This window comes from Agelaius tricolor, unplaced genomic scaffold, assembly GCF_023055355.1.
Source record: "Agelaius tricolor isolate 1412-34295 unplaced genomic scaffold, bAgeTri1.0.p SCAF_1, whole genome shotgun sequence".
NCBI lineage: Eukaryota > Metazoa > Chordata > Aves > Passeriformes > Icteridae > Agelaius > Agelaius tricolor.
This window is the reverse complement of record NW_027269261.1, coordinates 97,793,866-97,807,512: the sequence shown is the minus strand read 5'-3', so window position 1 is coordinate 97,807,512 and position 13,647 is coordinate 97,793,866. Positions and strand designations below refer to the sequence as shown.

General features: G+C 39.6%; 1 protein-coding gene across 5 annotated transcripts in view; it reads left to right on the top strand.

Moving 5' to 3' along the window:
* Nucleotides 1–3,108: 3,108 nt before the first annotated feature.
* COL19A1 (collagen type XIX alpha 1 chain) overlaps nt 3,109–13,647 on the top strand; it is a 183,827-nt gene continuing 173,288 nt past the window's right edge. The window contains exons 1-2 of one of the 5 annotated variants that reach the window (XM_071445227.1): nt 3,109–3,272; nt 5,285–5,411. In XM_071445227.1, the coding sequence (XP_071301328.1) occupies nt 5,321–5,411 (91 nt within the window). In that variant the 5' untranslated portion in view covers nt 3,109–3,272; nt 5,285–5,320. Of the gene's footprint in view, nt 3,273–4,093; nt 4,448–5,284; nt 5,412–13,647 lie in introns of those variants that run through there. The other 4 variants (XM_071445202.1, XM_071445236.1, XM_071445210.1 and 1 more) reach the window with 4 other exon arrangements.

Genomic DNA, 13,647 nt, shown 5'->3' with positions numbered 1-13,647 from the left:
AGTTTTTGCCAAAGTGCCATCATTTGAGTGACATTTTTGCTCCATTTACATCAATGTTAAAATTTCCATTAACTTCCCCAGGGCTGGGATTCCACCTGTTTCGTCTAAGTTCACCATAGTTCAGTCTCATGTATTTAAAAGCATTTATATTTTAATTGCTTCAGTGGAATGCAGTTGTCGTGACCGGGAAATCTTGCAGAGGGCAGAAAGGATCATCTGGCAAGGAACAATGCCACATAAGGGCTTACTCAACAGAACAGAAACACTGAGCACTACATTCAGCGAGAAATTGCGTGGTAAGGGGCGTTTCAAATTAATCTCCTTTTACAAAACTTTTTTCAAGTAGGATACTGCTGCCTTTAAAGACTTTTGTCCAAGTTTACAGCTTCATTCCTGCATACATGTTGTTGTAAGCAACAGTTTAAAATGTGGGTCTAACGAGATGGAGACAAATCTGTTAACACCACGCAGAGAGCGAATTATGCAACTTGGCTGGTTTGGATATCTAATCATGACAAGAAAAGAAACAAAGGGTGAAAGTGAGTGTTAGCAATATAGAAAAGTTTTCTATAAAAAAAAGTCAGTGCTTTAGCCCCCTGATTCTCTCACCTTTTCCCTCTGCATCTTGCCTGCAACTGTAGTTGTAGTAAAAGCTGTTCAGTGGAGCAGTTTTGCCTTGGCACAGGAGATGGAATGTTCTCTGCATGTCTGTGCTAAGTATGGCTTCAAACCTAAATTTCTCTACTTTCTGATTCTTGGTGTATTTTCCTTGACTCTTTCCTGGATCCAGGTCTAATTCTGCCTTCTGTGTGCTTTAGCTAAACTCTGAGATAGCTGGAAAAATATGTTGCTGCAAAGACAAGATGGGATATCATCCATTGGCTGCTGCTGCTTCAGCTTATCAGTTTTTCCAGTACTTCCCAGATTTAAAGCAGATAAGACAAAGTATAGATATTTTCTCTGGAGTGCATCAGTAACTGCAGGTGAGGAAGTGTTTGGGATTTCTAAGCTGTTACTGGGAGCAACAGATATGTCACCAGTTGTGGCTTTGCTTCCTATATTATGGGAGACACAGAGAAACCAGTTTTTGGAGGTCATGACAGAGGTTTTTAAACAGTAAGGTTTTTCTTTTTCCCAATTTTCATGTCACTAGTCATTCAAACTGCTTTTAATAATGTGAACAGTGTTGTCCATAAATACATATGATGGCAGTCCCTAACGTGGTGCTCCTCAACTAGTATAAATCCCTGTAATTCCTTTGATTTATGTGAACTGGAATAATCCTGTTTAGTTGAAGATGTGGCCCAGAGTACATTGTGAGTATGTATTAGTCAGAGAAGGTTGTAGCAGTTTCTAATTCTTCTACTTATTGCTTTCATGCAGATGTAAAGTATTTTTTTAAGTTTACATGGCCCAAATAAGGTATTTAGTTTTCTATTTGTAGTGTCAGTATTTTGCGAGGGAAGCAACGTCCTTGCTTTACAGGAAATGAAGACCGTATTTGGGTCTGGACCTTGAAGCATTACTGAAATTTTAAGAAGCAGAAATATTTCTTTAAAGGATAAACTGATTGTATGTGCAAACTCTTATGCAATTAAAATGCTTAGCAACTTCAGAGCTTATATTTGATTGAAATTAATGAGACTGTTTAAATTCATGTAAAGTAGATGAATCCAGGTATTTAGAACATGTAAAAAGAAGTAAAAAAAATTAGAATCTTGTAGCTTGAAAGAGCAATGAGAAATGCAGCTCTTCTCAAATTAAAAAAAAAAAAAGATGCCTTTTATTATGAGCAGACTTTTTACAAAGGGTGTTTCAACTGAGGATCTCACAACTCTGAAACACAGAATTAGGGCTCAGCATTAAGGCCTTTATCAAATGAAGAGTCTGAAGGAGAAGAAGAAGGCTCCGATGATTTGTCAGCTGTGGGATTGGGCTCTTGCACCTCATCCTGAGAGGTAAGACAGCTTTACTTTCTGTAATTTTCAGAATGAGCAAGCAAGAAGTGTGACTTGCCTAAAGTTACACCACAAGCCTGTGGCAAGCCATGGAATAAAACACCCCAGCAGATGTGTACGTAAGCTGCAATTTCATCTTTCTCTCGTGATTCTAAGTTGGGAAGAACAACAACTGTTTTGAAATTCAAACCAGGAAGATAATCATGTCTTTCCATGTGATTTGTTGGTTATACTGGCTAGTTATCTTGATTGAAATGAGGAAACACTGAGGAAACAAAATCTGCTGAGTGGGTGGGAGGATTTGGGGTATGGGAGCTGGGGGTAGAAGAAAGTTTACCCTATATATTTTCTGATCTGAAGACCAATTGGCTAAATTGATGTTAAGCTGATAAATTTTCATATGACCACCTTCCTTTTTTTCTCCCGTCAGAATAATTCAACTAGAAAAAGATAAAATATGTCTTGGATATAAATAAATAAATAAATAATATACTGAGGCCCTACTCTCTGTCTTCTGTATATCTGTTTCTAGCTGTTTTACTTCTCTTTGTCCTTCTATCTGGTTCACATCTTTAAAGTGCAATTCAGAAAACTGCCACAAGCACACTTGGAGAACCTGACAGAAGTGCAGTTTGGCAAATTCAGCTAAGAGCCAGTGGCAGTGCTCAGTCTCACCATGCCATCACAGACAGATGATATTACAAGTTCAAGAACATTCAGGTTTGCAAATGATAGATTTTAAAAGGCAGAACAAATTTCTGTAATTCACTGTGCATTACAGCATCAGTGCCATAAATAGGTGTACCCTCTTGGTTGCTTGCATGGCTGATTTTTAAATTTATGGTGAAGTATATAAAAGTATCTAAAATTAAAGTATGCTTACACTTAAAAGATAAAAGCTAGTTTCTGCCAGTGTAATAATGTACATAATTGGTTCTTCACAGCTAGAAACCAGATACTCTTTCATTCATGCATTCATACCACGGCTGTCTAATTTATGGAACTGCTGAGAGGGTGCTTTTAGAGAGGTAGGGGGAAGGAGAAAAAACTCCAAACATTTCTTACATTGTTACCTGACTTGGGATGCACACATATAATTATGTAAAATCTGTGTCTGGGTGGCTGTTTGTTCTTTCTTGCAGAGTATTCTGTGCTCACTGAGTGGGAGGGTCACACTGTGAGACTAATAAGGACAGAGCTGCATCCCCCTCTACCACTCTTTGGAGACTCACTCTAGCAACTCCTCGGCACTACAGCAGCTCTGTACAGGCATTTTCAGCGCTTCTGGGGGACACAACAATAAAAAAAATAAAGGTAAGCCACTCACTATGTGTAGTCAATTATCTAAACATCTTACATGTGCACACTCGCACACGCTACACTATTCCTGGCTTGTTTTGAGGTGTTTTTCTTCAAGGGTTTTTGGTTTTGATTTCCAAAATTGTCATTTAAGTTTATCATTGCTAATGTTAACTATGTCTTATATAAACACGATGTATACCGTAAGTTTTTAACGTACTGTAATCAGCCTGTGCCATAGTATTCTGCTCGTGATTCTGTAAATACATTGTATATGCTAATGGGTGACAATAGGTGTACGCTAAGATATGCAAATAAAAACAGCCCTGCTAAATGAGCAGTAATTTACAAAACTGATGAAACTGTTGCGAATTGCCACTATACTAATTGTGCATATATTTACATTTAAAAGCCTACCTTGTAACTAGCAGGCGTGCCGGGTGGCCTGCCCGCAGCGGCTGGGAGCGCGCTGGTGAGCGAGCAGCGGCTCGGGCGGGCAGTGCCCTGCGGGGAGGGGGCACCGCGGCTCTCGGGCACAGCCCGGCGGTGCCGCGGCCGCGTCCCGGCCCGATGGGGCCGCCGGGGGCCGGGGGCGGCCCCTCACCTGCTGGCCCGGCGCAGGTGCCGCCGCCGCCCCGGGGCTGCCCCGCTCGCAGGCGCCGCCGGCCGGGCGGGCTCCTGGCCCCGCTCCGCCCCGGGGCTGCGGAGGAAGCGGCGGCGGCCGCCTGCCCCTCGCTGCCTGCCCGGGCTGCCGCGGGTCCCGGCGCCGCGGGCAGGGGCCGGGGAGACGGGGCGGAGGGAGCCCGGGGCGGGGGCCGAAGAGCGGCTCCGGCAGCGGGGCGGGGGCGCTGCCCGGCTGGGAGAGCTGCCCGCTTGCCTTCCCGCCCGGAGGGCTGAGCCCTCCCTCCGGCAAACGCGGCTCGATCCAAGGGAAACGGCGCTGCCGGCGCTGCCGGTTCGGAGTCTGCGCTGCCGGGGCTCGCGTCGCTGCACGGGCGCCCCGTGGGCTCCGGGGGTGCGAGGGAGCGGAGCCTCCTGGAGCAGCCGGCGGGAGAGGACCCAAGCCCGGAGGTGCGGCGGCAGCGAGGGGGTGGCGGTGCTGGTGATCAGAGCCCTGCAGAAAAGCAGACCAAAGCAGACCTCCGGAGCAGGCGGCTCTACTGAATTCCCGATGCCTGCTTGTAAAGCAGGTGCAGGAAATTAAATGATAATTCATTTCAACATGTATTCGCTTTGCTGCTGGTGGGAAGGCTAGAAAAGTTAATCATGATATAGTTGATGTCAGGTTATGACAGAATAGCTTTCATGATAAATAAGGTGCCTTGCAAAAATAATTATAACAATTGCATCTTAGGTATGTGATTTCCTTTTGTTACAGAAGATGTGATTAGAAAAACATTAGATATTTTGTGTTTCATTAAATTCATGTGTATTTATATGTCGCAGTTGGCTTAGAAAAAGAAGCTTTTGTCCTCTAATGACAGTACCAGTTTGTGTTGTTGAAGCCTGTACTTTTGTGAGATTTAAACTAGAAATTCAGTATAGGCTGCTCTAGGCACTTTGCAAGGTGGAGAAATATTGCATTTTGGTTTCTTTTGTGGTTAAACAATTGCATGTTGCCTTTGTTCCATTTGAGGACTACCTTAGCAGTCACTGTAAGTGTTGTGACACCAGTTTAACTAATATATTGAATAATGAAAAATAATTTGGGGAGAAATATAAAAGAAAATTAGTAATTACTAATGAAATGAACATTCAGTGCCTTTACAATTAATATCTCCAAGTTAGCATTTCTAAGGTGTTACTTCTGTGTTCATTAATAAAGAACTAAAAAGGAGGATATTTATCATTTATTTCCAAACTGGCATAAACCTTTTTTGTAGCTCCTTAAACTGAAAAATTATACACTTGTATATGACTAGCAACTCCTCTTCACAGTTAAGAAGTTCTTGTTTGCAGCATTCTGACAAGGTGAGGTGAGAAGAATAAGATGAGATTGTTCTGAATATGCTTCTTTTTCATTTCAGATTTGTAGCTGTTTGTTCACATGTGTCCAGGGGGAGATGAAGTACACTGGATCCTGCATAGTTTGGCTTTGTATGGCAGTCTTCCTCCTTCCTGTTTCTACGTCTCTGGCTGTCAGTGACCACACAGGTACTTCCATTTTTCTTGTCCATCACAGACCAAAGGCATAAATCTCAGTACTGAAAAATTTTTAGCAAATAACAAGAGCACATAGAAAATAAACAATATGAACAAATAAAATTATACAAGGTTGTTTTAATCTCTTTTCTGAAATGAACTAAGTTTGAAGCAGTTCCAGAGCAGCCTTTCTGCTTCCTGTGCTTGGAAGATTCATGTTTGGAGGTAATTGTAGTTCCTAGGAGCTTCATTTTGTACTTTTCTTTTCCTACCATACAAATCAAGATTATATATCAGAGTTTGCAAAACTTTTGTGAACAGAATCATATGGCTTTATTAGTGCAGACCAGTTATCACATTGACCTAAACAATCTAATGCCCATGTTAACTGCACCTATACTTAATTCCTAAACTGGGTCATACATTTCACGCAGAGTGAAAGAAACCCCTTTTTTCCTAAGAAGGTGGGGAAAGGAAATAAAAAGATATTGTTTAACTTAAAAGCTGTTTCCCATCTTCTGCAAATTTTCTCAGATTTCTCTGTTTTCCTCTTTCTTTTACTTTCCACATGTTATCTAGTGTTCTCACTTAAACTCTACATTAACTCTCCAGAATGTGGCAAATTCTGTCTTAAAGGCACATCATATGTGCTTGTCAAATATGGAACATCAGTTTTCTAGAATTACTCAGCCTCAGCAAGTACTTCAACTTATTATAATTTTCTAAAATTATTAGCACAGAAAACATGTTTATTGCTATTTAAATTGACTTGGGTTTTTTCTCAAAAATAAAATTAACTCTTAGTAATGTTGCTCCTTTCCAGAAATCTTATAAAAGATAATGGAAACTACACACACAACAACAACTTTGAATTTCAATAACTCATTTATAACTCAGGCCCAAGAAATTTAAAAGTCCATGACTAGAAAAATAATCCTTTTACTACCCCTGGAAAATATAAACAGTAATAATGAATAAATAATAAGTGTAATGTGTGGGCTCTGAGGTAATAATAATGCATTGTGAAGAGACAGAATTTAAGTCAAAGTCTTTTTCCCCTTATATTTTTAGGGCAGTGAGGCTAAGTGCTCTGCTGATGAATTATTCTTAACCCCTCTGAGAGAGCAAGCATACATCATAGCTGTGAAATCATTCTGTCTGAAAGAAGACAAATAGGTTTTATTCTGTCATTGCTAGGTAGTGGGTTGCAGAAGGGAAGTTTTTAAAGTGCTAAAATGGTGCTAGTACAGAAGGTTCCCTAGTGATATAGACTGAAAAATGTTAAAACAAAATTCCAGGAAGCAATGTCTCTTTTCTTTTATATTTTTTTTTCTAATGAAATGATGCCTTAGTTAAAAGTTGGGCCAGCCACAGAAGATGTGGCAGATACACTGAACTGCAAATAAACAGTGTATCTGAACTATGCAGTACATTCTGTTAGAAGTTTGTAGCTAAGCAGCCCATGGTGAAGTTGCAGTTTTCCTTAGCCTGATTGCCACAAATAGACCAAATATGGGTCCAATTGAACTGCGAGGAAGAAAAGGAGAGGTTGAACCTCTCCTGTGAATAACTGAGGGTGTGCACTTGAAAGAGGCTCCTTCCGTTTGTGGAGGTACAGGCAGATGGTGAGGAATAACAAGCTGATAGCTGCCAGCTTGAGCAGCTCTGCCAACAGCAGGTGTGTGAGTTAAGCCTGGAGATAAACTCCAGTTGATAAGAGGAAAGAGACTCTAGTAGAGTTTGCAGGAATGGTTACCATTGAAAAAAGAAATGCGAGTTATAGACCAGAAAGCAGGAGTTGGGAAAGAATGGACCCAGGAGTGGAGCAGTGGTAAAAGTGGTGCAGATCCTTCTGCCAAACTTTTGTTACTCTCCTCTGTTCAGCTGAACTGACTCCTCTGTGTGGCAAAGTTGTCTTGCTCCAGTTTTATAATTTGTATGCAGGTGAATCTGTTACAAATTTGAAATCTGCTTTCTTCATGGAGAGAGTAATATGTAAAGGTTTGGGGTTTTTTCCCTGTCTTGTATTCAGTTGTTCTTTCTTGGGCCTTTGTTCCCTCCCATGTACAAGGTCTGTTTAAATCAGCATCTGTCCTTCAATATCTGCCTAGATGATCTTTTTGGTTTTCTTCCTTCAACAACATATGCATAGCATTTATTTCTCTGGGCTAAAATAGAAACTTTTCCAGCAAAGCACATTTAGGTAGGATCTGAAATTATTATATTTACATCTTGAAATTTCTCACCCAATCTACTTGAATCTAAAAGAATGGCTTCAAATACATGGAAAAGTGTAGACTAAAATTAATTTGAGGGTGGTGAGGGGAGGAAGTGTGTTAGGAGAAGGATTGATTTGAGCTTTCTGAGCAGACATGCTGAATATACTTTGACTTATTCATTGGACCAATATTGTAATGAATAAATACCAGAATTGAAAAAAGAGTCGGAGGCTGAGAGAGTATGCTGGCTCTTCTTGGAGCAGTCCTCCTTAGGCTCTGAGGGTGCCAGTAAGCATTAGATTCACATAGAAGATTTCTTTCAGCTCTCATGTTTTGATATGCTTAGTGTTCATTAGAAGGAAGCACTCGCTTCCCATGATGGGGTATAGCAAATCTGAGGGGAGAGAGTTCAGGAGTTTTCCGGAGGCATATTTTTGATCTGACTGCAAGCATACTTTCTTCATGTTGTCGACTTATTATTATTGGGAATATTTGGGGTTTGAGTGTGGACGTTAGCTCTTTCTGTAGTGACATGTGAAGTTCTAATTTGATCATTCCTGACAGTTTTATATTAAGAATATTACGATTCTGTCTCATTCCCAGATCATTGCTTCTTTTTCGACTTTCTTTTACAATTAGAGTTTTTTAAAGCCACTTGCTAATCCATGAAAAATGTAGTATAAACAGAGTGCTGAGACTAATAGGCATGGTGAATTTTCCTTGTCTTTTGACATGGAACGTGCTGTGAAAAGTATTGGCTATGGATCATGATTTTAGATAGGCGCTTTAGCCCAAATACAGTGAGTGATTTCAAGTATGCAAATCAGTTCAGCTTTTTGGTTTTAATGTTTTAGTACAGCTAGATACTTCTCCAAATCAGTATAATGACCCTATAGTTTCTGTCACATACAATGTCTTCATAGTCCTGACATTCCCATCTGACCTGGCCTTGAATGTTTCCAGGGATGGGCCATCTACCACTTCTCTTGGCAACATATTCCAGTGTTTCACCACCATTATTGTCAAGTCTAGTCTAAATCTTCTTTTATTTAAAACCATTAGCCCTTGTCCTGTCACCACAGATCCTGATGACAAGTCTGTACCCATCTTTCTTACAGGCCCACTGGCTAGAAGGATGTAATAAGGTCCCCCTGGAGCCTTCTCTTCTCCAGGCTGAAAACCTTAGTTCTCAGGAGAGATGCCCCAGCTCTCTGATCGTTTTTGTGGCCTTCCTTTGCACCTGTTCCAGCAGGTCCACATCTTTCTTGTGCTGGGGCCCTGGAGTTGGATACAGTAGTCAGGGTGGGGGGCTTTTCGTGAGAGCTGATGGGCAGAATCACTTCTCTTGATCTGCTAGCCATGCTTCTTTAGATGTAGCCCAGGATATGATTGGCTTTCTGGGATGTGAGCACACATTGTCAGCTCATCTCCAGCTTTTCATCCATCAGTATTCTCAAAGCCTTCTTGTCAGGGCTGCTCTCAATTCCTTCAACCCTCAGCTTGTTTTGAAACTGAGCATTGCCCAGGTGCAGCATTCTCATGACGTTGTTGAACCTCACGAGATTCCTATGAGCCCAATTCTCAAACTTGTCCAGGTCCCTCTGGATGACATCCTGTCCTTCAGGTGTGTCAACTGCATCACTCAGCTTGGTGTCATCTGCAAATGTGCTGAGGGTGCAGTCAATCCCTTCATCCATGTCATTAATTAATTAAATAACATTGATCCCAAACAGAACACCATTTGCCACTGTTTTCCATCTGGAGATTGAGGAGTTGACCACTCCCCTCTGGATGTGACTGTCCAACCAATTCATCATTCTCTGAGCAGTCTACACAGCAAATCCCAGCCTCTACAATTCAGAGATATTGTGGGGACCATGTCAAAGGCCTTGCAGAAATCCAGGTGACATCCATAGCTCTTCCCTTGTCCACTGATGCAGTCACTCCATTGTGCAAGGCCACTGAGTTAGTCATGCAAGACTTGCCCTTGGTGAAGCAGTGCTGGTTGTCTCAATGAAGTTGAGAGGTGTGTTGAGTGTGTTGAAGTTGAGAAGTTGAAGTTGAGTGGTGCTGGTTGTCTCAAATAATATGAAATCCTGCTTTTCACTACTTACTCTTTTTCATGGGAGAATATAGTTCTCCAGGGGCCTAATGTGAATATCCTAATCCTTGAACTCTGTTTCTTGGATTTCTTATTTCTGCCTGCCAATGCTGTTACATTACTTCATAACCATCTAAATAGTCACCAGACTTGAAGTTGACTTCTTTACTGTATCACGTTCCCTTCATTCTTCCTACCCTTGTCTTAATTTTAACATTGTAATGTAATATAATCTTCTTTACAGAGTAAAATAAAAGAATACAAAAAAATCACATGCCTGTATACTTGAAGCTAGAGATATATAAGAAATCTGAATTCTTGACCTTGAAAGCAAGCCAGCTGGATCTGCTTATCTTCATTATGAATATGTTTGATATTACTGGATATCATTGCTGATATTTGCAGGTGTGTCACTAGCTCTGAAGAGGTTGCCTGTGTGTTTATGAAGCCTGATCCATGTATGGGAAGTATGAGAAAAATCTTAGGTAATATGGGTTTCTGCCTGAAGCTCGAGTTGACACAGGATGTGGGTATACAATAGGTTGGGCTTTGGTGTTTGGCCACATTCATTGGTGTGGTCATGGCTACTCATGGAAGCTTCAGTGCCTTTGCAATGTGCATGTCAGTGGTGGTAGATGGCAGCTAAAAACCTCACCTGAATGTGAAGTTTGGTTATAAGGTAGCAGATGGGTACTTGCAATGTGAATCTAGCCATTACAGGTTACGCGAATCTGAAGAAGCCAAGACTGCCCATTGGAAGTTTCAGTTCCCCCTCAGGAAGTGCACACAAGAGATAACTATCTGTAAGAGGGAGACTGAAGCACACACCACAGTCTCTTTTGTCCTCGTTTGCATGGAATGGAAAGCTGAGCATGGTGCCTAGATGGAAGTTGCAGTGTGCTTCAACAGGTGTCCTGATCATTCCAGGAATGTGGAACGCGCCATTGCATGTTGCAACAGATATGTCTAGATGCAATGCCTTTTTTTTTTTTTTTTTTTAAAATTATGCTATTAGAAAAAAAACCAAAAAATTCTTACTAATCTTAGTAATGAGAGAGAAGACAATGATCTGTGATGTACCTGCTTGGTCTAAATAAATTAATACTTTCAAGATTATTGGATTGATTTTATATTAATAAGCTCATAGCTAGAACTCATTGATTTATAAAGATCCAGGCCAACTTTTTTGTATGGGTAGGTAAAGATATCATTAATTTAAAGATACATTAACTTGACCTTATGATATCATTGGTTTTATATGAATTTTTTATTTCAGTCCACACAGATGCAGTTTTATCATGTGCAGGGCAATCTAGTGCATAAATGTAAGCTTGTTCTTCTTACTATTTCATGAATTTTATAATAATGTATTTTAACAGGCCAGATAGATTCATGGTTTCCCACTGGATTAACAGCAAGTGTTTATCTTGTTCTTTTTCTTTCCTGAATATCTTCATGTAGGCCTTGTCATTCATCTGCCCACATGTTGAATGGGCAAACTGCCTGTTTTGTCTCAGGCTAAAGAAAATTTAAGCATCTGCTAGCAGTCAAAAAATCGTGGAAGAGGTTAACTATGCAAGCTGTAATTGCAGAAAGAATTTTCATCGCTCTATAGTAATGAAAGTTGTCAGTCTTGGTATGGAGAGAGTTTGGTCTTGTTATTTGAGTGTTTTCCCTTAGCTCTCTGGTAGAAGGAATAGCACTGAACTAAAGGAGTGCAATAGAAGATTCGTGTAACCCTTTCAGTTCTTTTGGGGATGTGGAATACAAATAAATAAATAACACTTAAATGGCCTGTCTATGGTGTGACTGTTGTGCCACTGATAAAAATAGGTCCACGGTCCAGTCTGTGGCATGTGAGGAATCATCGCTATCATCTGGATAGCACAAAAATTAAGGTTTGAGTCTTTATTTGGAAGAAAGTGGCTCTGGGGAATAGGCTCAAACTTTCTAGTCTTTCACTGCTCAACACTCATGTAAGTTAACGCTGGGGAAAAAAAAAAGCACACTTGTGTCCCAAGTTCTCAAAAGCTTACATCAGTTTAGGGTAAAATCAGCAATAAATACTCTTTGTCTGCTCTTATAAGTACTGCCAAGAATTTAACCAAAAGGAGAATCTACCTTGAAATTTATTGAATATTTTTGAAAAAGGCCCTTAGGAAACCTGTTGATTTAAGAAAAAATATCTATCCATGTATGTCTGACATTTTTTGTGACTTCAGCCATAAATGGCTTCCTTTATGCCAGCTTATTTCTTAGAGCTATAGTTATGTAAATGTACCCTAACATCATTCATTGGTTTAGAGTGGCTGTGTATAGAATTCTATAGTTCAATAATCTGTATTTGATTGAAGCTTGAGGTTTGTAAACTAAAGGGTATCTAAGGTGAACCTGTTTCTGTCCCATGTGTGTATATATCAACTGGTGTATTGAAATTGCTATGTTACTGTGTAGTTCCAGCAAATGCTTTTCTCACTGTATAAAACTTCCTGCTAACCAAGAATGATGAAAGATTTCACTTCAGAGTTTTCAACACGAATATTCTTTACAGTTCAGTGTCTTTTCTGGGGAATGGGAATTTACAGAGTTTTTCATGCATATATTTAATCTCACCATGAAACTCTATCTGTACAGGGAAAAACATGCATATGCACGTATTTATGGATCTATATGAGGGAAAGAAAAGAATTTATTTTCTGAGAGCCTTAGAAGGAAATCAATTTATCTGTGATGTTACTTGTAGTAGTCAATTGTTAGTTGTAACTGTGATGAAGCACGTGGAACTTAATGAATCTTACAAAAAAAAAAATTGTTTCACCCGGTCTGTTCTTTAAATAGTTAACATAGCTTTCATTAACCACATTATCAGGGAGTGTCTTTATGTCTGTATTATATGATATATTGTCACTTTTACTAGTTATTTCCAATTAGCCATTCTTAATCGAGACCAAATTCTGAAATATATTTAATAGCATTTAAGAGTTTTGAAGGATAATATGCTTTCTACATAACTACAGAATGAATGACAAATTTCACATGCTTTAAGATTACAAATATAGCCATTTTTAATACCAATGTTTGGTCTGGATGCTCTCATGAAGCATTCAAATATAGATAATTTCCGGGTTAATGATAGGACATTCCTTACTTTTTTAATTGAACTAATGGTTCAGAAAGTGCCTTGACCTTCACTGCTCAGCAGCTTCAGATACACCTTGGACATCTTTTCAGTTGCATCAGCTCACAAAGCTCTGTGCTTGATAAGCTGACAGACCAACTTGTCATCTGTGATTTACTAGGGTTCTTTTTTAGAATTTAGCAGGGCTATTTGCAAAACTTGTTAAATAGCAAGCCATATTTCAGACCCCTGCACAAAAGTGATATTTTCCTGTATTTCCTTCTTAAAAGTGGACATTCTTGTATATCTATTAAAAAAAAAGAGCATAAAGGACTTAGTGCAAGTAAGAAGTAATAATGATTAATATTGCATATTAATAATACAGTGTCTTATCTGAGGGTTCAGTTAGATTTAACCTCAGTTTACCGTGTTCCAAATTTTAGAACATTCTGTTTGCTTACAAAAACACTTTGGTCCAGACTACTCCCCTACTTAATTTTTGTGCTTTTTTTCCCAAAATACAATATTGTTTCATATTAATGAATGGGGGAAAATATTTTCTAGTAATACAGTGAGAAATACAAAAAGAACTTGGAACAGATATTGCTGCTTTATAGAGTGTTATAAATGGGAACAGCATGGTAAGAATTTAATGGTTTTCTTCTGGCTATATTGTTTATATGAACTTTAACCACAGGCAGCTGAATTAAAATGTGATAAAAATTCTATCTGCTTATATTATTGGAAGTGTAGTATAAAATTTGCTTTTGATTAGATTTTGTAATTTGGTTTATTGCCGCTTTTCATATC